The sequence below is a fragment of the Panulirus ornatus genome, chromosome 11, assembly GCF_036320965.1.
Source record: "Panulirus ornatus isolate Po-2019 chromosome 11, ASM3632096v1, whole genome shotgun sequence".
Lineage (NCBI taxonomy): Eukaryota > Metazoa > Arthropoda > Malacostraca > Decapoda > Palinuridae > Panulirus > Panulirus ornatus.
The window spans coordinates 42,423,032-42,450,531 of NC_092234.1; the positions used below are offsets into that span (position 1 = coordinate 42,423,032).

Sequence of the window (27,500 nt, forward strand, 5' to 3'; positions counted from 1 at the left end):
GTTAAACAGTGGTGAGGACAGTTGAATGTTAGTTAAACAGTGGTGAGGACGGTTGAATGTTAGTTAAACAGTGGTAAGGACAGTTGAATGTTAGTTAAACAGTGGTGAAGACAGTTGAATGTTAGTTATACAGTGGTAAGGACGGTTGAATGTTAGTTAAACAGTGGTGAGGACGGTTGAATGTTAGTTAAACAGTGGTGAGGACAGTTGAATGTTAGTTAAACAGTGGTGAAGACAGTTGAATGTTAGTTATACAGTGGTGAGGACAGTTGAATGTTAGTTAAACAGTGGTGAAGACAGTTGAATGTTAGTTATACAGTGGTGAGGACGGTTGAATGTTAGTTAAACAGTGGTGAAGACAGTTGAATGTTAGTTATACAGTGGTGAGGACAGTTGAATGTTAGTTAGACAGTGGTGAGGACGGTTGAATGTTAGTTAAACAGTGGTGAGGACGGTTGAATGTTAGTTAGACAGTGGTGAGGACAGTTGAATGTTAGTTAGACAGTGGTGAGGACGGTTGAATGTTAGTTAAACAGTGGTAAGTGTTGAGAGGGATGTTCTTAGTATATTCTCCTGACATTTATGGACTGTATGATACGAGTTACCACAGCTGAAGACAATACACGTATTGTTAACCTTGTGTTGTACACAGTAACGTACGAGATCATTCTTCAGTTCCTCTACAGTGGTCGTGAGACACGGTACTGGCTATACACCCAACCAGGGCCCCCCGGAAAGTGATACAAAAATAAAGTAGCAAGGATTAACCCGACCTCCTCAGGTGTCCGTACACCTGACTCTTAAAAGACGTATGGCTCGAGAGGTGGAGGAGTACGGACGAAAGACGAAGGGTAATTTCCAAAGATGATCTGTCCGAGAAAAGGACTGGGGCATTATCATAACGGTCCAGCCTCGTGTGGTTGGCCTCCACACAAAAGCTATAGGAAGCAGCATGACGGCCGGGGGAAGGGATGGTTGAAGAGGTGGCGGCCGGGAGGTGGACGTGGCAGGAGGATCATGATTCACACTCTGGCTTTGAGGGAACCAGTATAGTGGTGAGGGACCGTTAACACGCCCGTGGGTATACTAAACTGTTAGTTAATATAACCGTGGACAGTCAGTTATGATATGCTGTGGACATTCAGTTATGATATGCTGTGGACATTCAGTTATGATATGCTGTGGACAGTCAGTTATGATAAGCTGTGGACATTCAGTTATGATATGCTGTGGACAGTCAGTTATGATAAGCTGTGGACATTCAGTTATGATATGCTGTGGACAGTCAGTTATGATAAGCTGTGGACATTCAGTTATGATATGCTGTGGACAGTCAGTTTACGCTAAGCTGTGGGCAGTCAGTTACCCTACAAGCTGTGGAGATCATGTCGGTTAGAACTGTGAATTAACCCCTTGAGCACGACAGTACGACCCTTGGGTATGACGGCCTGACCAGTGATGTGAGCTTTTCGGGTCAGGCCAAGGGTTAAGCCTCATACCCAAGAGCCTCACAACATCAGCATCAGCAGGAGGGAGCGGCCCTGGGTCAAGAGGGCCGCGGTAATCCCCCACCATTACAGCAGAAGGGAGCGGCCCTGGGCCAGGAGGGCCGCGGTAATCCCCAACTAAAGCAGGCGGGAGCGGCCCTGGGCCAGGAGGGCCGCGGTAATCCCCCAGTACAGCAGGAGGGAGCGGCCCTGGGCCAGGAGGGCCGCGGTAATCCCCCAGTACAGCAGGAGGGAGCGGCCCTGGGCCAGGAGGGCCGCGGTAATCCCCCAGTACAGCAGGAGGGAGCGGCCCTGGGCCAGGAGGGCCGCGGAAATCCCCCCCAGTACAGCAGGAGGGAGCGGCCCTGGGCCAGGAGGGCCGCGGAAATCCCCCCCAGTACAGCAGGAGGGAGCGGCCCTGGGCCAGGAGGGCCGCGGAAATCCCCCCCAGTACAGCAGGAGGGAGCGGCCCTGGGCCAGGAGGGCCGCGGAAATCCCCCCCAGTACAGCTCTATCAATTATTCCTGGCTGCCTCGTTAAATATCCAAGACGGGGCCGTCCTACAGCCGCCACCGCACACCAGCGTGCCAGGCAGGACCTCCCTCTCCTACCGCTCCTCCTCCTCCTCTCCAGGATCCCTCCTCCATCTGCTCCCGCCCAGGATCTCACGGGCTCCCTGGCGGCCCTCAGCACCACCACCACCACCACCGCCTCCGCAGCAGTAGCAGTAGCAGGAGGCGGCAGTGTGGTGACGCCCTCAGCAGCCAGCAGAGGTAGGTAGATCAACACCAGAAGGTGGAGTAGAGGAGCACAACCCTACCAGACGTCCCCCTCACGTCCACATCTCCCACACCCAAGGCTGCTGAGCCATCCCCGCCACCACGCCAGGAGCTGGGCCTTGCTTTACCTCCTCCACGCCACCATTCATCTCCACGCCTCAGCCACTGAGACAAGACAACATTAGTCCCGACTTAACTATCCTACAAACACCCCATCCCATCACTAGTGGTGCCGTGAACTACCTAACGACCAGCAAGGTACTTAGCGGTCACATGAGTCGACTGAACACCACTGGTTTCAATCAGGTCTTTACACACGGGGCAATAACAAGCCCCGGCCAAACCACCCTCTGTGTCCAGGTCAGGTGGTCCTCGTTGACCCACCGCCTGACCTTAACCCAACTACCGCCATCCCTACGACTGACCTCGTCTCGGTAAGGCCGCGAGGTGACCCTCTCTCCTCCTGACCTGAACAACCCTTCCCCCGTCCCCCACCCGAGGTCGCTGCTGTAAAATCACCCCCACCTGGAATCACCACCACCTGGAATCACCCCCACCTGGAATCACCCCCCACCTGGAATCATGCATCAACCTTACCTGGGCTGATAACACGCGTCACGTACCATCTTGATGGAGAGAGAGAGAGAGAGAGAGAGAGAGAGAGAGAGAGAGAGAGAGAGAGAGAGAGAGAGAGAGAGAGAGAGAGAGACAACACTTTCCTCCTGAACCGCCAGTTATTACACAACATACCCCCCCCACCCTTTATTTACCGTAAAAAGACATCCGGATCCCCCCACATCCCCACATCCCCATCTCCCCCTCTTATTTCAGGTCGGCTGGTTGTGGTGCACGACACAAGACCTTCCACCTATGTTCATGAGAGCCTCATACAGGAGGAGACCTTGCTTATGTTGCCTACGTCATACGGCAAGTCCGGCGCATACCACACACCGCAATGGCCATGTTTACCACATAGTAATCCTCATACAACCACATGAAGCTCTTGCCCATGTTGCCCACATGGTAAGTTTGGACGTATACCACATGGACATATATATATATATACACACAACCTCGGCTATGCCACTATGTACTCCCACCAACACTGTAACACAGACATACACACTTTTCTGTACCCGTACCTCACACTGTAACACAGACCTACACACTTTTCTGTACCCGTACCTCACACTGTAACACAGACATACACACTTTTCTGTACCCGTACCTCACACTGTAACACAGACATACACACTTTTCTGTACCCGTACCTCACACTGTAACACAGACATACACACTTTTCTGTACCCGTACCTCACAATGTAACACAGATCTACACACTTTTCTGTACCCGTACCTCACACTGTAACACAGACATACACACTTTTCTGTACCCGTACCTCACACTGTAACACAAGACATACACACTTTTCTGTACCCGTACCTCACACTGTAACACAGACCTACACACTTTTCTGTACCCGTACCTCACACTGTAACACAAGACATACACACTTTTCTGTACCCGTACCTCACACTGTAACACAGACGTACACACTTTTCTGTACCCGTACCTCACACTGTAACACAAGACATACACACTTTTCTGTACCCGTACCTCACACTGTAACACAGACCTACACACTTTTCTGTACCCGTACCTCACGCTGTAACACAGACCTACACACTTTTCTCTTTCCGTACCTCACACTGCAACACAAGACCTACACACTTTTCTCTTTCCGTACCTCACACTGTAACACAGACATACGCTTTTCTGTACCCTATCCCACACTGTAACATAGATCTACACGCTTTTCTGTATCCCTACACCCATACTGTAACACAGATACGCATTTTTCTGTACCCCCTACCCCACACTGTAACACAGAGCAACGCGTTTATCTGTATCCCTACAAAGACTGTTGCCCATGTTACAAATTTCAGCGCAGCTGTGCATCAAAATAGCCCATCTGTGCAACCTTCAAGTTGAACATTCCTTCAACAGTGAATGCGAGGATGACAGACACCTTCCCCCACCAGCATGGCCGTGTTCTCTCACCAGGTAGAGAGAGAGAGAGAGAGAGAGAGAGAGAGAGAGAGAGAGAGAGAGAGAGAGAGAGAGAGAGAGAGAGAGAGAGAGAGAGAGAGAGAGAGAGAGAGAGAGAGAGAGGGGAGGGAAATCTACGAAGATGAGGATTTAGATTTCCCAAACATGCCGAGTGGGGGGGGGTGAGGGTAGGGGGAGGAAAGGGGGGGGGGAGGGGAAGTAAAAATGTCTCTACATTCGAAAACGGGTTGAGGCCACCTGGCCTGTCTTAATATGGGAGAGGAGTTCAAGAAAAAAAAAAATGGGTAGGTGGGTAGTGGGGGAAGAGGGTGAAAGTAGTACATGTAAATCTTACACGTAAATGCGAAAAGGAAGTCATAAATGAGGGGAATATGAGAGAAAGGTGCTGTTGAAATGAGTGGGCGGGGGAGGGAAAAACACGACTAGAAAACCCGAACTGTCACGTTGGAGGATGAACAGACAAACAAAAGGTGATCCATCATCATGATGCACTGAATCAAAGGCAGAAAGAGAGAGAGAAGAAAACGGGGGAAACACTCTGAGAAAAGTGAAGGGAAAATGGGAAGCAGGTAAGTAACCGTGAAAGAGGAAGGTGGACACGTCAAGAGGGAGGAATGACACGAAAACTGACCAAGAGTCATAGCACCAGGGGTGGGGTGTGGGGAGCTAGTCATAGCACCAGGGGTGGGATGTGGGGAGCTAGTCATAGCACCAGGGGTGGGGTGTGGGGAGCTAGTCATAGCACCAGGGGTGGGTGTGGGGAGCTAGTCATAGCAGCAGGGGTGGGTGTGGGGAGCTAGTCATAGCAGCAGGGGTGGGATGTGGGGAGCTAGTCATAGCAGCAGGGGTGGGGTGTGGGGAGCTAGTCATAGCAGCAGGGGTGGGGTGTGGGGAGCTAGTCATAGCACCAGGGGTGGGGTGTGGGGAGCTAGTCATAGCAGCAGGGGTGGGTGTGGGGAGCTAGTCATAGCAGCAGGGGTGGGATGTGGGGAGCTAGTCATAGCAGCAGGGGTGGGATGTGGGGAGCTAGTCATAGCACCAGGGGTGGGTGTGGGGAGCTAGTCATAGCAGCAGGGGTGGGGTGTGGGGAGCTAGTCATAGCAGCAGGGGTGGGATGTGGGGAGCTAGTCATAGCAGCAGGGGTGGGATGTGGGGAGCTAGTCATACCACCAGGGGTGGGCGTGGGGAGCTAGTCATAGCAACAGGGGTGGGGTGTGGGGAGCTAGTCATAGCACCAGGGGTGGGGTGTGGGGAGCTAGTCATAGCAGCAGGGGTGGGCGTGGGGAGCTAGTCATAGCAGCAGGGGTGGGGTGTGGGGAGCTAGTCATAGCAGCAGGGGTGGGCGTGGGGAGCTAGTCATAGCAGCAGGGGTGGGGTGTGGGGAGCTAGTCATAGCACCAGGGGTGGGTGTGGGGAGCTAGTCATAGCAGCAGGGGTGGGGTGTGGGGAGCTAGTCACAGCAGCAGGGGTGGGCGTGGGGAGCTAGTCATAGCACCAGGGGTGGGCGTGGGGAGGTAGTCATAGCACCAGGGGTGGGGTGTGGGGAGCTAGTCATAGCAGCAGGGGTGGGGTGTGGGGAGGTAGTCATAGCAGCAGGGGTGGGGTGTGGGGAGCTAGTCATAGCAGCAGGGGTGGTGGGTGGGGAGCTAGTCATAGCAGCAGGGGTGGTGGGTGGGGAGCTAGTCATAGCAGCAGGGGTGGGGTGTGGGGAGCTAGTCATAGCACCAGGGGTAGGGAGGGGGATGGGGAGAGGGGAGAGGGGAGAGTTGTCTAAGAAACTGAGGCAATACATGCGGGAGGTGTAGGTGGAGACGTGGGGCACAACGTTCCCTGCAGCGGGCCGGGGTGGGCCGGACACACGCCAGCGAGAGCAGCGACGCCGCCCAGCCTGGCCACCCACCTCTTGCTATATTCATGGCCGCGCGCGCGCGCGAGCTTGTGTGTGTGTGTGTGTGTGTGTGTGTGTGTGTGTGGTCGTAACCCACCACGAAATATTTAGCAGGACGGACGTGGCCAGCGTCTTATGAAGGAGAGGATCAGGCCGGAAGGATGGAGCCGGGAGGGAGGGAGGGAGCACTCGGCGGGGGGAGGTTGCGTTTGTTAGGCAGGAGGTGAGAGCCTCGAACTTAAAAGAAAACGCGAGGTGAGGGGGACGGGATTAAAGTGGGTAGTAGGGAGAAAGAACAATATCCAATAGAATAGTTTGCGGTGAGCGCGACGGGCAAGCCCTCCCAGCGCGGCAGTAGGTACTTCTGTAGGTAGGTGGGTACTACTGTAGCCAGGTGGGTACTACTGTAGCCAGGTGGGTACTACTGTAGGTAGGTGGGTACTACTGTAGGTGGGTGGGTACTACTGTAGCCAGGTGGGTACTACTGTAGGTGGGTGGATACTACTGTAGGTAGGTGTGTACTACTGTAGCCAGGTGGGTACTACTGTAGGTGGGTGGATACTACTGTAGGTAGGTGTGTACTACTGTAGGTAGGTGGGTACCACTGTAGGCAGAAGTCACACTACCTGGGACGGTGGACCCCTGAGCTACCATCCAGTGGCAGGAACCTACGTGGGCAACGGGGGACACCGGGGGTTGTCTGTGCCTCAGGGGGACACCGGGGGTGTCCGTGCCTCAGGGGGACACCGGGGGGGTGTCTGTGCCTCAGGGGGACACCGGGGGGTGTCTGTTCCTCAGGGGGACACGGGGGGGTGTCTGTGCCTCAGGGGGACACCGGGGGGTGTCTGTGCCTCAGGGGGACACGGGGGGGGTGTCTGTGCCTCAGGGGGACACCGGGGGGTGTCTGTGCCTCAGGGGGACACGGGGGGGTGTCCGTGCCTCAGGGGGACCCTCTCGGACGACGCGCCTGCGGGCGGCACCGTCCTTCGCCCGCTCTTCAAAGGACGGGGGAGAGGTTGTTTGCTCTGTACAGGACCTGTTTCACCGCGTCTTTTGTTTCATTTCATCAGGCCTCCCTCTCTCCTGGCCTCCGGCAGGCAGAGCTGAGACAGCTGAGGGAGGAGGTGGGAGGGCGTGGGGGCGCCCAGGTGGCCAGGCCATCTCACCAGGGGAAGCGGTTCAATAAATTCGTAGTTCATCAAGCTGATTGGATGACATGCTTCACCCCGGCATAAAACTGGTCGTTAACCTGGCGAACCTGGACGCCTCGGGTAGCGTGGCGGTCGTGAGTGTGGCATGAGGTCCACCTCTCACTGCCGCTCGACCCCCCTCCGTCAGGCGCGGCCCTCAAGGTGAGAGGTGTCGTGGCTTCCAAGGTGACGGCGGAAGTAACCCCCCCAAGCCCCTCACCTCACCTCACGCGCCTTCGTCGCGTCAGCCATACCCTGCTGCAGGAGGTACACAGTAAATTCCTTCAGTACCTCAGTCCATTGCGGCAGGACGAGTCCAACGTAGCGCAGCCGCGTCCCTGTATCTTACAAAGCTAACTAACTCGAGTACAGTCCGCCTCGCCTCGATACAGGAAGGTGTGGAGAGACTCCACGACGCTCATCGTATACATACACTCGCCTCATTCTATTACAGCTGGACGTGGTAGAAGGGTGGAGAGTGAAAGAGTACAGTACACACCACTTAATCCATCCTCCTCCTGCTTCGAGCTGGCGCGAGCCGGCTCCACCTCGGGAAGTGAGGCGTCCCCTCATCGTCCGCGCCAGCCAACACCTCTTGCCTGTCATCACATCACTCCTGGGCGGGGGGCGATCACGACTTAGGCATCTAGGATTCTGGAAGGCTACTACTGACTCGGTGAATCAGGTTCGCTGAGTGTCGACTGTCGAAGGTGGCGCTTGATAGAATCGACTGCGCACTCGACTCGCGCTCTCTTGGTGGCCAGGTAGACCAACACGGGACGTCCACTCACCACACGAGGACGAGGAGGGGCGGGATCTGTTGGGATCTCTGGTGGTGGAGAGACGTGGGACTATGACGTGAAGGACCTCCAAGGATAAGGCTTCCTCACCATGGCATCCTACGGAGCCAGGCAGGGGCCACCCCTCCCACACAACGGGTGCCAGGGCATGACCCACACCACAACTGGTACTGCTCCATCATACCCACAACAGAAACAACCATAACCAACAACCCGAGGGCACCTAAACCCCCTCGACAATCAACCCCCATCTAACAACCAGAACCTCACAACCAAATCTATCCTGCAGCCCAACGAACGAAGGACGTGGCACCACACAGTCAGCTAATGGGGAGCACACAGGGCATATGGGGAGAGCTTCCTCCTTTTCCTGGGGAGGATATGGAGCTTGTGGGGAGAGCTCCATCCTCTTCCTGGGGAGGATATGGAGCTTGTGGGGAGAGCTAAATCCTCTTCCTGGGGAGAATATAGAGCATGTGGGGAGAGCTCCCTCCTCTGCCTGGGGAGGGTATAGAGCATGTGGAAAGATACTTCCTCTTCCTGGGGAGGATACATAACGTGTGGGGGAGAGCTTCCTCCCCGCCGTCACCCTCCTGTTTAAAAACCTCGTCAACGGGGGCCATATCCCCCCCACACACACCCACGAGGGGCGCCGGACCGTTCCACTGTGACGGTGGGAACGGACCGTCACCTACGATGAGAGGGAACTTGCCGTCACATCCGCTAGTCGTCACCCCATGCGACGCAGCCCCGACAACCGTCACATTCGCCTGTAACACCGTCCATCACGGCCTTAAAAGACCCGTCACACTGGGTAACTAGCTCGGCCAGGCGTCACACACATCCGTCACCACCAACCCTGTCCAGTCCAGCCACAGTATCCACGAAGGACCTGGACCACCACCAGGTAGGTGCTGCTGACGAAGACGACGACGACGACGCCTCCCTTCCTCGTGCTGACGCCGGTCTGGTGGGTCGCCTGGCTGACACTACAAGCACTGCTGGTGGGTCGCCTGGCTGACACCACAAGCACTGCTGGTGGGTCGCCTGGCTGACACTACAAGCACTGCTGGTGGGTCGCCTGGCTGACACTACAAGCACTGCTGGTGGGTCGCCTGGCTGACACTACAAGCACTGCTGGTGGGTCGCCTGGCTGACACTACAAGCACTGCTGGTGGGTCGCCTGGCTGACACTACAAGCAATGCTGGTGGGTCGCCTGGCTGACACCACAAGCACTGCTGGTGGGTCGCCTGACTGACACAGCAAGCACTGCTGGTGGGTCGCCTGGCTGACACAGCAAGCACTGCTGGTGGGTCGCCTGGCTGACACTACAAGCACTGCTGGTGGATCGCCTGGCTGACACTACAAGCACTGCTGTTGGGTCGCCTGGCTGACACTACAAGCACTGCTGGTGGGTCGCCTGGCTGACACTACAAGCACTGCTGGTGGTTCGCCTGGCTGACACTACAAGCACTGCTGGTGGGTCGCCTGGCTGACACTACAAGCACTGCTGGTGGGTCGCCTGGCTGACAATGAACATTTCACTGTTATGACGACACAGAAGGTGAGCGGAGAACCATGAAATGGTTAAGAAATGAGGAATGAAAAAGAAAGTCTAATGACGATGTATGAAGAAAATGGAGAGAGGAGCAAGAAGATGCCATTAACTAATACTTAGAAACGACAGATAAAGATAACAGAAGAAGAAGAAGAAGAAGAAGAAGAAGAAGAAGAAAAGACGAAGAGGAAAGCCAAGAAAAGGAAGACGAAGAAGAGGAAGGCCAAGAAGAGGAAGATGAAGACGAAGACGAAGAAGAAGGCCAAGAAGAGGAAGACGAAGAAGAGGAAGGCCAAGAAAAGGAGGACGAAGAAGAGGAAGGCCAAGAAGAGGAAGACGAAGAAGAAGGCCAAGAAGAGGAGGACGAAGAAGAGAAAGGCCGAGAAGAGGAGGTCGAAGAAGAGGAAAGGCCAAGAAGAGGAAGACGAAGAAGAAGGCCAAGAAGAGGAAGACGAAGAAGAAGGCTAAGAAGAGGAGGACGAAAAAGAGGAAGACGAAAAAGAGGAAGAGGAAGAGGAGGAAGAGGAATAGTAAGAAGAGTCAAGCCGGCTTGACAAGAAGGCACAAGGTTGCTCACATAAGGCCATGATCACCGGGGGTACACGAGAGGAGCCACTTACCTGTCAAATGATATTGAGACTTGGCACTTTTGTGGGGCCGTGGATGTGGAGGAGGTGGTGTTGGTGGCGGTGGTGGTGGTGGTGGTGGAGGTGGTGGTGGAGGTGGTGGTGGAGTCGACAGCCGTGGTGGTGATGGTGGTGGCGGCCGCCGCCGGGAGGGGGCCCACGGAACTCCGGCTGCAGATGACTGTCCCGGAGAGGTGGAAACCTGGAGTGGGGGAGAGATACAGAAGACTCCGTCAGTTCCTGAAGGTGGCGGTGGAGGAGGAGGAGGAGGAGGAGGAGGAGGAGGAGGAGGAGGGGGAGGAGGAGGAGGAGAGGAAGGGGAGGGACACGAGGGTGGGAGACACAAGGCCCAAGTCAGCTCCTAAGGGAGGGAAACATAAGACAAGGCCAGTTCCTGAAGAAGGGGGCGTAGAAGGAGATAGGCAGGAGGTGTAGCAGTCCTGATGTGAACTGATAGGGCGTGGAGAGAGGGCTTGGACATGTGCGAACTGGTACGGAGGTCTGGACATAGGGCACAGGGGAGACATAAACATGAACAATTGGGCATGGAGATTTGGACATGGGTAACTTGGGTATGGGGGTTTTGGACATGGGTAACTTGGGTATGGGGGAGTTTTGGACATGGGTAACTTGGGTATGGGGGGTAATGGACATGGGTAACTTGGGTACGGAGGTAGTAATTCTTCTACAACTACACCAAGGGCATCAGGACGTAGGGGCATGGGCAGAGGGCAGCGTTAATGGTACAATCTGTCGAGGACGATGGGTAGTGAGGGGGAGTTAGAGGAGTGGGGTGGTCCTGTGGGAGATGCCAGACCCTCCCACTACCTGGTGGGGCGGAATGGGCGTGGTCAGACAACACCTCCTCACGCCTGGGCCCGCCCACTGCTAAGGGTGGTGGGCGAGCCGAGGGACCAACAGCAACACCTGGTAACCTCCGTCTTAAACCAATAGGTCCCACATTGACCTCCCTCATCCGGGAGGCTGTGAGAGGTCGCCTGGGAGGGTGAGGGATCGGCAGCATGGGGCGTGGGACGCCAGAAGGAAGATCCTGTAGAAGGAAACCCGACACTTTCCCAAGGTGGAGGGCGTCCCGCGGGGGGGCACGACGGGCACCACCATGCAAGGACGCACCTGCGGTACGACGAGGCCACCTGCAGGGTAATGACGGGCGCCGGAGGTATGGTGCCATGACGGGTGGCACTCGGGGGGGGGGGGGGGGGCGGGGGGTGGCTACTTGTCGAAACGAGGGGGTAGGGAGGGGCAGGGAGAGGACCTATAGTGGGAGGGGGTTAGAAAACACTAAAGGGAAGAAGAGGACCAGAAACACACAAGCCCCCCTTCCGCCCCCCCCCCGCCCCCCAGTGCATGGGGGGGGGGGGGAAGCAGGGTTGAAGAAACAGATAAGAAGGTAAATTTGTGCACATGATTCTCTGAGTCGTGGGGGAGGGGAGGAGAGGGGAGGGGGAGGGGATGGGAGGCAATTCACACAGACTTTCCCGGTAATAAGGTTGACCCGGGCGGGCGCTGGGGTCACCAGAGTCACCAGCAGCAGGTCAAACGGTGACCCCGACACGTCTCAACCTCGACACATTCCCTGTCACAGCCGGGGACTTCTGTCTCACGTGACCAGCCAGGCCCCAGCAGGGGAGGACCTCCCTCCCCCTGCCAGGCCCCAGCAGGGAAGACCTCCCTCCCCCTGCCAGGCACCAGCAGGGAAAACCTACCTCCCCCTGCCAGGCACCAGCAGGAATCACCTTCCTCCCCCTGCCAGGCACCAGCAGGGAAAACCTACCTCCCCCTGCCAGGCACCAGCAGGGAGAACCTCCCTGCCCCTGCCAGGCACCAGCAGGGAAAACCTACCTCCCCCTGCCAGGCACCAGCAGGGAGGACCTCCCTCCCCCAGCCAGGCACCAGCAGGGAGGACCTTCCTCCCCCTGCCAGGCACGGGCAGACAGCGGGTCGTGGCAACATTCTCTACATATGTCACTCCGTGAACATCCAGGCTGTGTGGGCCTGCATACCGCTTGCTGATACTTCCATGGCCATGCACACCTGTGGAGGGATGGAGGGAGGGGGGGGGGGACAGGTACTGGAGGGCCCCTGGTATATAATGTCTCCACAACACCTGCCCAGGGGAAGACACGCTCCGTACGACACTCCCCAGAGCAACACCTGAAGGAGGCAGTGACGAATGGAGGCTGTATACTACACCCTGGGACAGTGTAGTGGGTGCGGTGAGCAATACTCTACACCTCGATTACACTGCTTGAAACCCAGCGAGGAGACTGGTCACCATGAAACACACCTGATAGGACACACCCAGACATGTTGGTGAACCAGTACACCCACGCCACACCTGCAGGAGCAGGTGTGGAGGACACAGATGGTGTACCACACCCCAGACTCCGTCTTCAAGAACGAATGCACCCCTGTGTAACCGGTGCAGTGTACCCAGGGCATGGCGGTACACAGACCTGGCGATACGTTACGAGGATGTCACACGCTGTAGGAGTGTGTACGGTGGTGTACATGAAAGCCACAGCTGTGGGAGGAAGCCTGTGTGTGGGTGTGGGTGTGGGGGAGAGTGTTGGAGGCACAAAGGCAGCAGTGCAGGCTTGGCTTGGGGTCACCGCCGTGGGGTCACACTGGGGGTCAGGGGTCACTGGCGTCGTCAGAGATGGAGCCACCTTTACACCAGCTGGGAGTCAGGGGGTCGGCTTCATCATGTGGCGAAAGTTGCCTGCCTTCGCTCAGTCAGTCCCCCCCCCCTGCGCGCGCGCGCGCGTGTGTATGTGTGTGTGTGTGTGTGCGTGTGTGTGTGTGTGTGTGTGTACTGGGGGGGAACCACACTCCACCTGGTACTACCTGGTACCTTGAGAAGGGTCCCAGTACCTCGTATTACCTCCTTGTATCACGCCAGGTGTTGCCAGGTTGTGGTAATAGCGCGGGGGAATTCGTTATAATTTCACGCATGCTCGTGTGTGTGTGTGTGTGTGTGTGTGTGTGTGTGTGTGTGTGTGTGTGTGTGTGAGGGCATTACGGACGCAGTGTTCTGGTCTTCCTAAAATGAGGAATCAAGTGGAACTGCAGGGGAGGGTCTGGAGGAACACAACCACAGTGGTTACCCAGTGGAACGGACCCGCGCAGAGACGAGGGAAGGCACCAGTCTGCCCCCTATGTGAAGAGAGAAGATTAAGGAGAGAGAGAGAGAGAGAGAGAGAGAGAGAGAGAGAGAGAGAGAGAGAGAGAGAGAGAGAGAGAGAGAGAGAGAGATGAACTATGTATGAATTTTCGTACAGACCATGACTTCGATAACAGAACAGCGCTTTGATGGCGAGGGATTAGTTCGGGACAAGAAGGGGCGGCGCAACTGGATGTGAGGCAAGAGAAGTGTACGGAGGGAGGTGAGGAGGTGGACGTGAGGAAGTGTACGGAGGGGGACGTGAGGAAGTGTGCGGAGGGGGACGTGAGGAAGTGTACGGAAGGACGTGAAGAACCATAACTTCAGCGGGCAGCATAACCAATGGGAAGAAGAAGAAGGATGGGCTAAGAAGTGGCGCCTCATGAGTGTCCCCCCCCCCCCCCCCGTGCACACATATAGGCGATAATATAAAGAGGTAATGTTGAGACCTCTGCCCGCTATACATATATGCGGGTATATATATATATATATATATATATATATATATATATATATATATATATATATATATATATATATATATATATATATAAATGTGAATAAGAGCAAGGTTATTAGGTACAGTAGGGTTGAGGGTCACGTCAATTGGGAGGTGAGTTTAAATGGAGAAAAACTGGAGGAAGTGAAGTGTTTTAGATATCTGGGAGTGGATCTGGCAGCGGATGGAACCATGGAAGCGGAAGTGGATCATAGGGTGGGGGAGGGGGCGAAAATTCTGGGAGCCTTGAAGAATGTGTGGAAGTCGAGAACATTATCTCGGAAAGCAAAAATGGGTATGTTTGAAGGAATAGTGGTTCCAACAATGTTGTATGGTTGCGAGGCGTGGGCTATGGATAGAGTTGTGCGCAGGAGGATGGATGTGCTGGAAATGAGATGTTTGAGGACAATGTGTGGTGTGAGGTGGTTTGATCGAGTAAGTAACGTAAGGGTAAGAGAGATGTGTGGAAATAAAAAGAGCGTGGTTGAGAGAGCAGAAGAGGGTGTTTTGAAATGGTTTGGGCACATGGAGAGAATGAGTGAGGAAAGATTGACCAAGAGGATATATGTGTCGGAGGTGGAGGGAACGAGGAGAAGAGGGAGACCAAATTGGAGGTGGAAAGATGGAGTGAAAAAGATTTTGTGTGATCGGGGCCTGAACATGCAGGAGGGTGAAAGGAGGGCAAGGAATAGAGTGAATTGGAGCGATGTGGTATACCGGGGTTGACGTGCTGTCAGTGGATTGAATCAAGGCATGTGAAGCGTCTGGGGTAAACCATGGAAAGCTGTGTAGGTATGTATATTTGCGTGTGTGGACGTATGTATATACATGTGTATGGGGGTGGGTTGGGCCATTTCTTTCGTCTGTTTCCTTGCGCTACCTCGCAAACGCGGGAGACAGCGACAAAGAAAAAAAAAAAAAAAAAAAAAAAAAAAGTATATATATATATATATATATATATATATATATATATATATATATATATATTGTAATGATATATCGTATGCAGCCAACACTACCAACAGTCAGGACACGCGAGGCTATGCAGTCAACACTACCAACAATGTCGCTTATCATAATAAAAAATCCATTTCTGGATGTGTGAGTTCCTCAGATGTTTAACATATTAGCTAAAGCCTTGTGGGGGATGTAATTACGGAACACGGTGACAAAGAAACAACTCTCATTTAATTAGGGGAAACACCAATTTGAAGGTTCCAATACAAGTGTTGCAATAATACAGCTATTTGTGTTGCGTAAAGGATATGGCAACTTCCGGTAACACACACACACACACACACACACACACACACACACATACAAACACACAGCACAACAACACTACAAGAACTACCCCTCGCAACACATCCTCCTACAGCAAGAAACACACACACACACACACACACACACAAACACACACACACACACACCACACACACACACACACACACACACACAAGCCTCCAGCTGCTCCAGATGAGGATGATCGTCAAACACTGTGTTCTTTCTGGTCGTTAGGTCCACACGGTGTGGTACAGTGGTATACAGGTCCACACGGTGTGGTACAGTGGTAGTTTGGTCCACACGGTGTGGTACAGTGGTAGACTGGTACATAAGGTACGGTACAGTGGTAGTCTGGTCCACAAGGTGTGGTACAGTGGTAGTCAGGTCCACACGGTGTGGTACAGTGGTAGTTTGGTCCACAAGGTGTGGTACAGTGGTAGACTGGTACATAAGGTACGGTACAGTGGTAGTCTGGTCCACAAGGTGTGGTACAGTGGTAGTCTGGTCCACAAGGTGTGGTACAGTGGTAGTCAGGTCCACATGGTGTGGTACAGTGGTAGTCAGGTCCACAGAGTGTGGTATTGTGGTAGTCTGGTCCACAAGGTGTGGTACAGTGGTAGTCAGGTCCACATGGTGTGGTACAGTGGTAGTCTGGTCCACATGGTGTGGTACAGTGGTAGACTGGTCCACAGAGTGTGGTATTGTGGTAGTCTGGTCCACAAGGTGTGGTACAGTGGTAGTCAGGTCCACATGGTGTGGTACAGTGGTAGTCTGGTCCACATGGTGTGGTACAGTGGTAGTCAGGTCCACAGAGTGTGGTATTGTGGTAGTCTGGTCCACAAGGTGTGGTACAGTGGTAGTCAGGTCCACATGGTGTGGTACAGTGGTAGTCTGGTCCACAAGGTGTGGTACAGTGGTAGACTGGTACATAAGGTACGGTACAGTGGTAGACTGGTCCACAAGGTGTGGTACAGTGGTAGACTGGTCCACAAGGTGTGGTACAGTGGTAGACTGGTCCACAAGGTGTGGTACAGTGGTAGTCAGGTCCACACGGTGAGGTACAGTGGTAGTCTGGTCCACAAGGTGTGGTACAGTGGTAGTCAGGTCCACAAGGTGTGGTACAGTGGTAGTCTGGTCCACAAGGTGTGGTACAGTGGTAGTCTGGTCCACACGGTGTGGTACAGTGGTAGACTGGTCCACAGAGTGTGGTATTGTGGTAGCGAGCGTAATAATGAAGAACAGTCAAGCAAAACCAATATCACAATATGTCAATATTTCCAGATCCATAAGTCCCCCCCCCCACACAGCCTCAGGGGGTGGGTGGGGGGGCACGAATACCACCCCTCACACCCCTCCATCTCCCCCCCCCTTACCCCAGCTCATCATCATCATCATCAACAACACACAAGAACCCAATACCCCAACACAAGCTCTCTCTCTCTCTCTCTCTCTCTCTCTCTCTCTCTCTCTCTCTCTCGCCACCCATGCCCCCAACCCCTCCTGTGTGTCTAACACCCCCCCTCCCTTCCATCGCCCGTCCCATCCTATCCCCTCACTATCCGTCAATGCCTCACATTCCTCTCACTATCGCACGCTCCTCCACTCACTCTCACTCCACTATCTCACTTTCCTCTCTCGCCCTCTCACTTTCAGCCTCCTGTACCGCTCTCTGGCCCGGAGGTGAACGCACCACGACTGTCATGGAACACTTTCGCGCCCTCATCTTCACAGCTCACGTTCACGCGATACTCACTTTCACAACCAAGACTCGTCACGTTCGCAACACCAGATAACGTCAACACAAAAACCCCGCAACACATGAGTCACGCTGGCAACACTGCTCTCACGTTCAGTGTTCTGATTGGCTGCTGGGCGGGGGGAGGAGGGGTGGGGGGGTGTACGACCAGCACGGTTCCGGGCACGTGATTGGCTGCTGAGGTGCCAGAGGAAAATCATGCGAGCCACGCGATTGGCTGTGATCGCACCTCGTTTTCTGTGAGTGACTGGCGGTAATATTCGACTGACGGTACGATCCAGGGGTCGTTCTGTCGTAGTTAATGGTCGTACCGCCGTCGTCAAGCAGTTCCAGACAACGTAACTTTCCAGCATCACGTTTTCTTTGCTTAAAATACTACTTTCCGACGTCCACTGTCTCTGTGATACCTAAGTGACCCTTATGGACGATATATAGATATAACACTGTCTCCCCCCCCCCGTGAGGCTCCGGTACCTGACCTGCAATTAGCACCTCCGAGCCATAATATGACCCGTACCGATGGCGGGGGGGCAGGTGTCTAATGGGGAAATGGGGACGGAGAGAGAGAGAGAGAGAGAGAGAGAGAGAGAGAGAGAGAGAGAGAGAGAGAGAGAGAGAGAGAGTATAATCATATCAGAATTACCCCAGGTCCCATTTTCTATGGAGTTCTGGTCTTACCCGGGACCTTTCCTCAAGGCTCCTGCGGTCCAAGGATGCGCTACGTCCCGTAACAGAGAAACGTATATATATATATATATATATATATATATATATATATATATATATATATACAGAGGTATAAGTTTGTTGAGTATTCCTGGTAAATTATATGGGAGGGTATTGATTGAGAGGGTGAAGGCATGTACAGAGCATCAGATTGGGGAAGAGCAGTGTGGTTTCAGAAGTGGTAGAGGATGTGTGGATCAGGTGTTTGCTTTGAAGAATGTATGTGAGAAATACTTAGAAAAGCAAATGGATTTGTATGTAGCATTTATGGATCTGGAGAAGGCATATGATAGAGTTGATAGAGATGCTCTGTGGAAGGTATTAAGAATATATGGTGTGGGAGGCAAGTTGTTAGAAGCAGTGAAAAGTTTTTATCGAGGATGTAAGGCATGTGTACGTGTAGGAAGAGAGGAAAGTGATTGGTTCTCAGTGAATGTAGGTTTGCGGCAGGGGTGTGTGATGTCTCCATGGTTGTTTAATTTGTTTATGGATGGGGTTGTTAGGGAGGTAAATGCAAGAGTCCTGGAAAGAGGGGCAAGTATGAAGTCTGTTGGGGATGAGAGAGCTTGGGAAGTGAGTCAGTTGTTGTTCGCTGATGATACAGCGCTGGTGGCTGATTCATGTGAGAAACTGCAGAAGCTGGTGACGGAGTTTGGTAAAGTGTGTGGAAGAAGAAAGTTAAGAGTAAATGTGAATAAGAGCAAGGTTATTAGGTACAGTAGGGTTGAGGGTCAAGTCAATTGGGAGGTGAGTTTGAATGGTGAAAAACTGGAGGAAGTGAAGTGTTTTAGATATCTGGGAGTGGATCTGTCAGCGGATGGAACCATGGAAGCGGAAGTGGATCATAGGGTGGGGGAGGGGGCGAAAATTTTGGGAGCCTTGAAAAATGTGTGGAAGTCGAGAACATTATCCCGGAAAGCAAAAATGGGTATGTTTGAAGGAATAGTAGTTCCAACAATGTTGTATGGTTGCGAGGCGTGGGCTATGGATAGAGTTGTGCGCAGGAGGATGGATGTGCTGGAAATGAGATGTTTGAGGACAATGTGTGGTGTGAGGTGGTTTGATCGAGTAAGTAACGTAAGGGTAAGAGAGATGTGTGGAAATAAAAAGAGCGTGGTTGAGAGAGCAGAAGAGGGTGTTTTGAAATGGTTTGGGCACATGGAGAGAATGAGTGAGGAAAGATTGACCAAGAGGATATATGTGTCGGAGGTGGAGGGAACGAGGAGAAGAGGGAGACCAAATTGGAGGTGGAAAGATGGAGTGAAAAGGATTTTGTGTGATCGGGGCCTGAACATGCAGGAGGGTGAAAGGAGGGCAAGGAATAGAGTGAAGTGGAGCGATGTGGTATACAGGGGTTGACGTGCTGTCAGTGGATTGAATCAAGGCATGTGAAGCGTCCGGGGTAAACCATGGAAAGCTGTGTAGGTATGTATATTTGCGTGTGTGGACGCGTGTATGTGCATGTGTATGGGGGAGGTTGGGCCATTTCTTTCGTCTGTTTCCTTGCGCTACCTCGCAAACGCGGGAGACAGCGACAAAGTAAAAAAAAAAAAAAAAAAAAATATATATATATATCACAAGAAAGCCACATAGACTCAACTATCACACTTGCTTAAGGATAATGTATTTACTATACATTCATCATACAGGCTGTATGGGTATTCATAATACATTCACAACCCAGGCTGTATGGGTAATACATTCATTATACACTCATGGTGATTCCCTCATTAAATGAGTCCACGAACCATCGTGGTTAATGTATTATTGTATTACCACTGTATCAACAGCCCCTCCACTGGAATCACCTCTAACCCCTGATCTGTTCCACATTCCATGTTCTATCGCTGCCTGACGACGCTTGTGGAGTGCTGCGATGGCGTTTTCGATCGGACGACGCGCCAATCCCTGGAACGTCCTGGGAAGTCCTGGAACGTTCCAGGACGCCCTAGTCCCACCCCACCCGCACTCTCCTGAAGGAGGAGAGGAACACATGCCGGCGTGAAGTCCAGAAGGTTGACCCTCCTACAGGATGGTCGTCCAGCTACGGGCCACCTGCGCCTTACTTGACCTTCGTCGTGACCTGCCCTGGCGCCGTCGTGACCTGTTCTGGAGGCGTCCTGACCTTCCCTCGCGCCATCCTGACCTGCCCTGGCACCATCGTGACCTGCCCTGAAGCCGTCCTGACGTGCCCTGAAGCCGTCCTGACCTGACCTGACCTGGAACCGTCCTGACCTGCCCTGCCCTGAAGCCGTCCTGACCTGACCTGACCTGACCTGCCCTGAAGCCGTCCTGACCTGACCTGCCCTGAAGCCGTCCTGACCTGACCTGACCTGGAACCGTCCTGACCTGACCTGCTCTGAAGCCGTCCTGACCTGCTCTGAAGGCATCTTGACCTGACCTGACCTGGAACCGTTCTGACCTGACCTGCCCTGAAGCCGTCCTGACCTGACCTGCCCTGAAGCCGTCCTGACCTAACCTGCCCTGGAACAGTCCTGACCTGTCCTGACCTGGAACCGTCCTGACCTGACCTGCCCTGAAGCCGTCCTGACCTGACCTGCCCTGGCGCCTTGGGTTCGGTCCTGGTGACGGAGAGACGAGATCCTCCGACCCAGCTAATGCTCCTGCGGGTGGCCTCGCTCTTCTGCGCCTCCTTCAGCAGTTACTACATACCAGCTGACCGGTGTGGCGGTTCCTCCTCCTCTCTTCATCCCCAGGTAATGGGAGTCGAACCAACGCAACCACGGAGCTCAAGGGTGGGTAACACGCCGGAAAATTACAAAAAAAAGGAAAAAAAAAAATGAAATGAGCCAGAGGTTCAAAAATGAAGAGATCATACGTCGCGCCGATGGTCGGCCGAACACAACAGCATCGAGGAACACCCGACCTTCTCTGTCTCTGACCATTCATCTGTCTCCCTAACTTCCTCTCTCTCTCTCTCTCTCTCTCTCTCTCTCTCTCTCTCTCTCTCTCACACACACAGACGGGCTCTGTCGAACACCTGGCTTCCTGTCCTCTCCTGGAGGAATGTGCGTCCTGGCCGACCGTCCGGGGAAGAAGAGTAGAGGGAGGGTCGTGTGTGGGGGGCAACACCCACCTGCTCTGCTCTACCTGTGTGGGTCACGCCTCGTCCTGGGGCCAGCTCAGTCATCTCCTGCTCTATCTATCTATCTATCTATCTATTTATCTATCTGTTGGAGCGCTATGGGCAAAATCCCGCCGATGGTACGAGCGGGTGGACTCTCTCTCTCTCTCTCTCTCTCTCTCTCTCTCTCTCTCTCTCTCTCTCTCTCTCTCTCTCTCTAACACAACTGGATTACTAGCCATCTCCCCGAGGGGGGGGGGGGGATTTCTATCATTACTATGATCCCTTCCGGTAAATCCCTGCCCTGGAGTTCTCTCGAAGTAATCCCCACCAAAGGGTTTCCACTGAAGGAAGAGACATAATCAGAGTGGGGGAGTAATCCCCCACACACCTGTCTTGAAGGAACACAACATAATCCCAGTGAGGAGTAATCCCCACACACCTGTCTAGAAGGACAGAACCTAACCACAGTGGGGAGTAATCCCTACACACCTGTCTTGAAGGACAGAACCTAACCACAGTGGGGAGAAATCCCCACACACCTGTCTTGGTCTTGAAGGAGGCAAGACGACAATCCCCAGACCTCCCTCATCCTCCCACTGAAGTTGTGGGGCATTTCCTCCACCGCCCACCACGACAGCTGTGGGAGATGGCAGTGGAGTGGGTGGGTGTGCGTGGGGAGAGTGCCCCAGGTGTACAGGAGGATGCACTGGGTACACCTGGAATAGACAGGGTGTAAAGGGTGTAGACAGGATATGTACTGGGTGTAGGGTGGGTGTAAGAGTTGTACGTAGGGTATACTGGGTGTACCGGGTATAGGTATGGTCTATTGGGTGTACCGGGTGTACAGGGCAGTGTACTCTATGATCCATAGCTCGGGTGTAACACAGAATGGGGCGTGGGAGAGTTGTAATGGTACACAGAGGGTGTATAGCCGGTATACAGAGTGTATAGCTTAATGGTATACAGAAGTTGTAAGGATGTATGATGATGGGGTGAGGATGCAGCAGGTGGCAAGGGTGACAGGAAGCTGCAACACACTGGGATTATCGGCCTAATCTACACTCCCAAATGATTTCCGGGCCAGGAGTATGCCTCACCCACACCACTCGTTTCTGTACTTCTTCATAGACTCCCTACTGCCTCCCCATCCCACCCTATTATCTCCCATCACTCCCTACTGCCTCCCCCATCATACCCTATTATCTCCCACCACTCCCTACTGCCTCCCCATCCCACCCTATTATCTCCCACCACACCCTACTGCCTCCCCCATCCCACCCTATTATCTCCCAACACTCCCTACTGCCTCTCCATCCCACCCTATTATCTCCCAACACACCCTACTGCCTCCCCATCCCACCCTATTATCTCCCAACACTCCCTACTGCCTCCCCATCCCACCCTAGTATCTCCCAACACTCCCCACTGCCTCCCCATCCCACCCTATTATCTTCTAACACACCCTACTGCCTCCCCATCCCACCCTATTATCTCCCAACACACCCTACTGCCTCCCCATCCCAACCTATTATCTCCCATCACTCCCTACTGCCTCCCCCATCATACCCTATTATCTCCCACCACTCTCTACTGCCTCCCCATCCCACCCTATTATCTCCCAACACTCCCTACTGCCTCCCCAATCCCACCCTATTATCACCTAACACTCCCCACTGCCTCCCCATCCCACCCTATTATCTTCCAACACACCCTACTGCCTCCCCATCCCACCCTATTATCTCCCAACACACCCTACTGCCTCCCCCATCCCTACCTACGAAGAAATACCAAGCAAATACAAAGAATAACAACAATACCAAAGCCATCACTGCGAAATAATCCATAATGAAGACACACTCACAAGATCTAATACTTCTCTTGCTCACAAAGCCCCAGACTCCAGGATCGTAACACAGCAGCTCCCCAAAAATACTTGACATTACGATGACTTCTTCACATTACACAGTCACACACACACACACGATGGTCACAGACACAACGGTACGACTTCACTACACGGGTGGGTAAGGGGGTTCCTCAGCGCACACTGACAGAAAAGTGGAATCACATACAACGATGTAGAGCGGACGACTACAAGAATATTCAAAATACAACTGAACATATGATAATATTACATATAGCAAGAAAGATTATATATGAGCATATGATAATATTACATATAGCAAGAAAGATAATATAGTATGCACATATTTCTAGTCTTTTTCTTGATAGTGTTAGTTTAAAATCTCTTTTTTTCGCTGAAAATCTGGGAGCTGAAATGTACGCCATCATTCCTCCTTCCCTATAAACTTTCCGTGGTGGTATATCCACCATGTTGTAAACTGTCTTCCATAATAGTTACTGTCTTGCCATGTGATGTTCCGGTGTGAGTGGTGGGTGGGGGAGGAGCCTTCTGCTGTACTGTCCTGTCTCCATCTATAGTGGTGGGTGGGGGAGGAGCCTTCTGCTGTACTGTCCTGTCTCCATCTATAGTGGTGGGTGGGGGAGGAGCCTTCTGCTGTACTGTCCTGTCTCCATCTATAGTGGTGGGTGGGGGAGGAGCCTTCTGCTGTACTGTCCTGTCTCCATCTATAGTGGTGGGTGGGGGAGGAGCCTTCTGCTGTACTGTCCTGTCTCCATCTATAGTGGTGGGTGGGGGAGGAGCCTTCTGCTGTACTGTCCTGTCTCCATCTATAGTGGTGGGTGGGGGAGGAGCCTTCTGCTGTACTGTCCTGTCTTCATCTATAGTGGTGGGTGGGGGAGGAGCCTTCTGCTGTACTGTCCTGTCTTCATCTATAGTGGTGGGTGGGGGAGGAGCCTTCTGCTGTACTGTCCTGTCTTCATCTATAGTGGTGGGTGGGGGAGGAGCCTTCTGCTGTACTGTCCTGTCTCCATCTATAGTGGTGGGTGGGGGAGGAGCCTTCTGCTGTACTGTCCTGTCTTCATCTATAGTGGTGGGTGGGGGAGGAGCCTTCTGCTGTACTGTCCTGTCTCCATCTATAGTGGTGGGTGGGGGAGGAGCCTTCTGCTGTACTGTCCTGTCTCCATCTATAGTGGTGGGTGGGGGAGGAGCCTTCTGCTGTACTGTCCTGTCTTCATCTATAGTGGTGGGTGGGGGAGGAGCCTTCTGCTGTACTGTCCTGTCTCCATCTATAGTGGTGGGTGGGGGAGGAGCCTTCTGCTGTACTGTCCTGTCTCCATCTATAGTGGTGGGTGGGGGAGGAGCCTTCTGCTGTACTGTCCTGTCTCCATCTTTACACAGAGATAATCTGGATGTTACAACTGTCCTCCCCCAGCAGATAACCTCACCAGGTCTTCTGCCATCTGGCCTTCCCTCGTCCTCCCTATCTCCCCTTGGCAGGAGAGAACCAGGCGATACCGGGTGGCGGCCCGGCGGGTAACGGAGTGGACGACGACGCCTCCGTCGGCGTCGGGCAGTGGCGGCGTCAGGGCGGACGCGTCGACCCCGACGCAAGGAACAATGCCTCGTCCCCCCCCCCATCTGCTGACGACGTCTGGAATCCTCAGAAAAACCGAACTGATAAGAGCTGATAGTGGTCTTCGAGGAGGAAGAGGAGGGGAAGGGGGGGTGTCTGCTCCTGCTGGTGTCGGGAAGTATCGGTGTTGGCGGCTGTCGGCGTCGGCCGCTCGGGGGTGTCGTGCCGGGAGCTGCTGGTGTCGCACGCTGTCGGTAACGGTCGGCGCCTCCCTCCGTCGGGCCGTCGGGAAGATCCGTGACCAGGGAGAGGCTAGGAGGCTATATACGAGTGTGGGGAGACTACTGGGGAATACAAGTGTGGGGAGGGTACTGGGGAATACAAGTGTGGGGAGACTACTGGGGAATACAAGTGTGGGGAGACTACTGGGGAATACAAGTGTGGGGAGGGTACTGGGGAATACAAGTGTGGGGAGGGTACGTACAAATGTGGGGAGGGTACACACGAGTATGGGGAGGGTACTGGTGCATGCAGAATGCGTGCAGGCACTGCCAGAAGAACCAACAGTCACCCATACTTGACACCAAGACATGAACGTGAGCAGAGAGGCCAGGGCAAACCCCAGCTGTACTGCCGACCGTACAGGAAGGCCGGGAGGTGGAAATCTCATGAGGATGAGAAACACCAGAGTCCGCTGGAAATGAGGAACATGAGGGTAACACAGAAAAAAATGAGGAGCATGAGGGTAACACAGACAAATGAGTATGAGGCCAATAACGAAAATGAGGAGTAAATGAGGAGGTGGAGAAGTAATGAGGTAGTAAAGCGTTACGACTCACTTGAAGAGGTGGTGTATAACGACATATATATATATATATATATATATATATATATATATATATATATATATATATATATATATATATATATATATGAGGAGGCTGTAGTCATGTTCTGTTTGGGGCCATGAAGCCTCGAGCTGGAGGAAGGCGAAGAGAGAGAGAGAGAGAGAGAGAGAGAGAGAGAGAGAGAGAGAGAGAGAGAGAGAGAGAGAGAGAGAGAGAGAGAGAGAGAGAGAGAGGAGGGCTGGGTGAGAGGTAACGAATGTTTCCTCCTGGCGGGTGAGAGGCGATGGGGACGAGGCAACTTTTTCACCCTCCCGCCTGCTGCTGCTGCTGCTGGGTGGATGGCTATCTGGTCCACAAACGAGCGGTTCGAACCCGTCCACTCTACCTACCGTCAACCATCGCAACTCCTCCTTCCCTCCTCCCTCACCCTTCTACTGTACCCCCTTCCATACGTCTCGATGGAACCAATCGCGACCGACAAAACAGACAGACACAGACACAGACGTCCTAGCCACATCCCACGACACTCGGCCGTCGTGGAATCCATAACGCAGACGCCGTCGCCGCTCGCCACACACTCACCACCAGTCGTGACGCGGGAGACACACACACAACACACACACACACACAGCGAGGCCTGCCTGCCTCTACCGCTGACGCCAAGGATGATCTCTCTCTCTCTCTCTCCAGCCCTGGCTTCTGGTTCACTGGGTCAAGCCATTAGGCTAGAGTGAGGGAGTGAGTGAGGGAGGGGGGAAAATAAAGAACCCACTTAGGGGCACTCTATCCCTCCCCTGCCCTTTCTCTCTATCCCTCCCCCCTTTCCCCTTACTACGGGCCTTTTATTTACTGAGAAACGTTTAAAAGAAAAAAAAAAAAGCCCTGAAAAGTCAAACTTTCATTAACATCTAAACGCCTGCTCTATTTTCTTGGCGCGCACCGGGAAACAATAGTAACGGCTTGTCGTGGAGTGCTTTTTTTCTTTTTATTTATTTCGCTTTTATTCAGTCCTTTGTCGAAAGTCATTACCTGCATCTCCACGCTCTCCCCCGCGACCCCCCCATCCCCACGCGCTTTTCCCAGCCAACTAGAATCGAGGTTTTTGAAAGTCAACGAGCGATACCGTTTTTTATTGGCTTATCTGGTTTCCTGGTTTCGTTAATGTTGTTTTGGAGGGAACTTGGGGGCCAATAGGAACGCCGCTCTGAGAGAGGTCGGGCCACAACCTTTTTTAATTGGTTTTATCTTGTTTTCCGGTGACGTCACGTTCCGTTTGTGGGGGGGAGGGGGAGTTTTCAACCAATGAGAATTCAGATACTTTTCCGACAGCGGTCGAACGGCGGTCTGAAGTGGCTCGTCCGAATCGTTCTCGTTTTAAGGGGATGTTTTTCCCCCACGAACGAACACAAACGAAAGTATATGAAAAGTAATCAGAGCGGCCGAGGCACTTCCAGAAATTAGTTTAGAGGGTTGTGGCTGTAGTGATGGTGTGGCTGGAAGGTTGTGGCTGTGGTGATGGTGTGGCTGGAAGGTTGTGGCTGTAGTGATGGTGTGGCTGGAAGGTTGTGGCTGTGGTGATGGTGTGGCTGGAAGGTTGTGGCTGTAGTGATGGTGTGGCTGGAAGGTTGTGGCTGTGGTGATGGTGTGGTGAAAGATTGATGCTGAGTGATGGTTGGACGGAAGATATAGTGGCTAGTGTGAATGAGTGAAAGGTTGTGGCGTAATGATGGTGTGGCGAAGTTGGTGTGGTGAAAGGCTGGAAGGTTGTGGCATATGAGGTGAGCTGGAAGGATGTGGCGTAGGTGATGGATATGGCTGAAAGTTGTGGCATGTAAGTAATGAGTGGCTGAAGGTTGCTGAAGTGATGGTGGGATGGAAGGTTGTAGCTGTATGATGGATGGACGAAAGGATGTAGTATAATATGTGGCTGAAAAGTTGTGGCTGTAGTGATGGGTGGCTGGAAATGTGGCGTAGTGAAGGTGTGGACTGGAAGGTTGTGGAGTGGTGATGGTGTGGCAGAAATGGCTTGAGTAAAAAGTTGGGGAAGGTTGGCTGTAGTGATGGGTGGCTGGAAAGTTAGATATGGTAAATATAAAATTGGCTGGAAGGTTATGGCTGTAGGAAGGTGAACGAAGGTTGTGGCGTATGATGGTGTGGATGGAAGTGGGATAGTGAAAAATTGGATAGGAAGGTTGTGAGCTAGTAGTGATGGAAGGATTGTAGAATGTGAAGGAGTGCTAGAAAAAGCTGAGTGATGGTTTGGCTGAAAGGTTGTGGC

General features: G+C 53.2%; 1 protein-coding gene across 1 annotated transcript in view; it reads right to left on the reverse strand.

Annotated features, from left to right (window-relative positions):
• The window catches only part of LOC139751431 (zinc finger SWIM domain-containing protein 5-like), a 390,321-nt gene that overhangs the window by 64,613 nt on the left and 298,208 nt on the right, over positions 1 to 27,500 (reverse strand). The window contains exon 2 of the mRNA XM_071666839.1: positions 10,395 to 10,602. Coding sequence (XP_071522940.1) covers positions 10,395 to 10,602 — 208 coding nt within the window. The remainder of the gene's footprint in view (positions 1 to 10,394; positions 10,603 to 27,500) is intronic.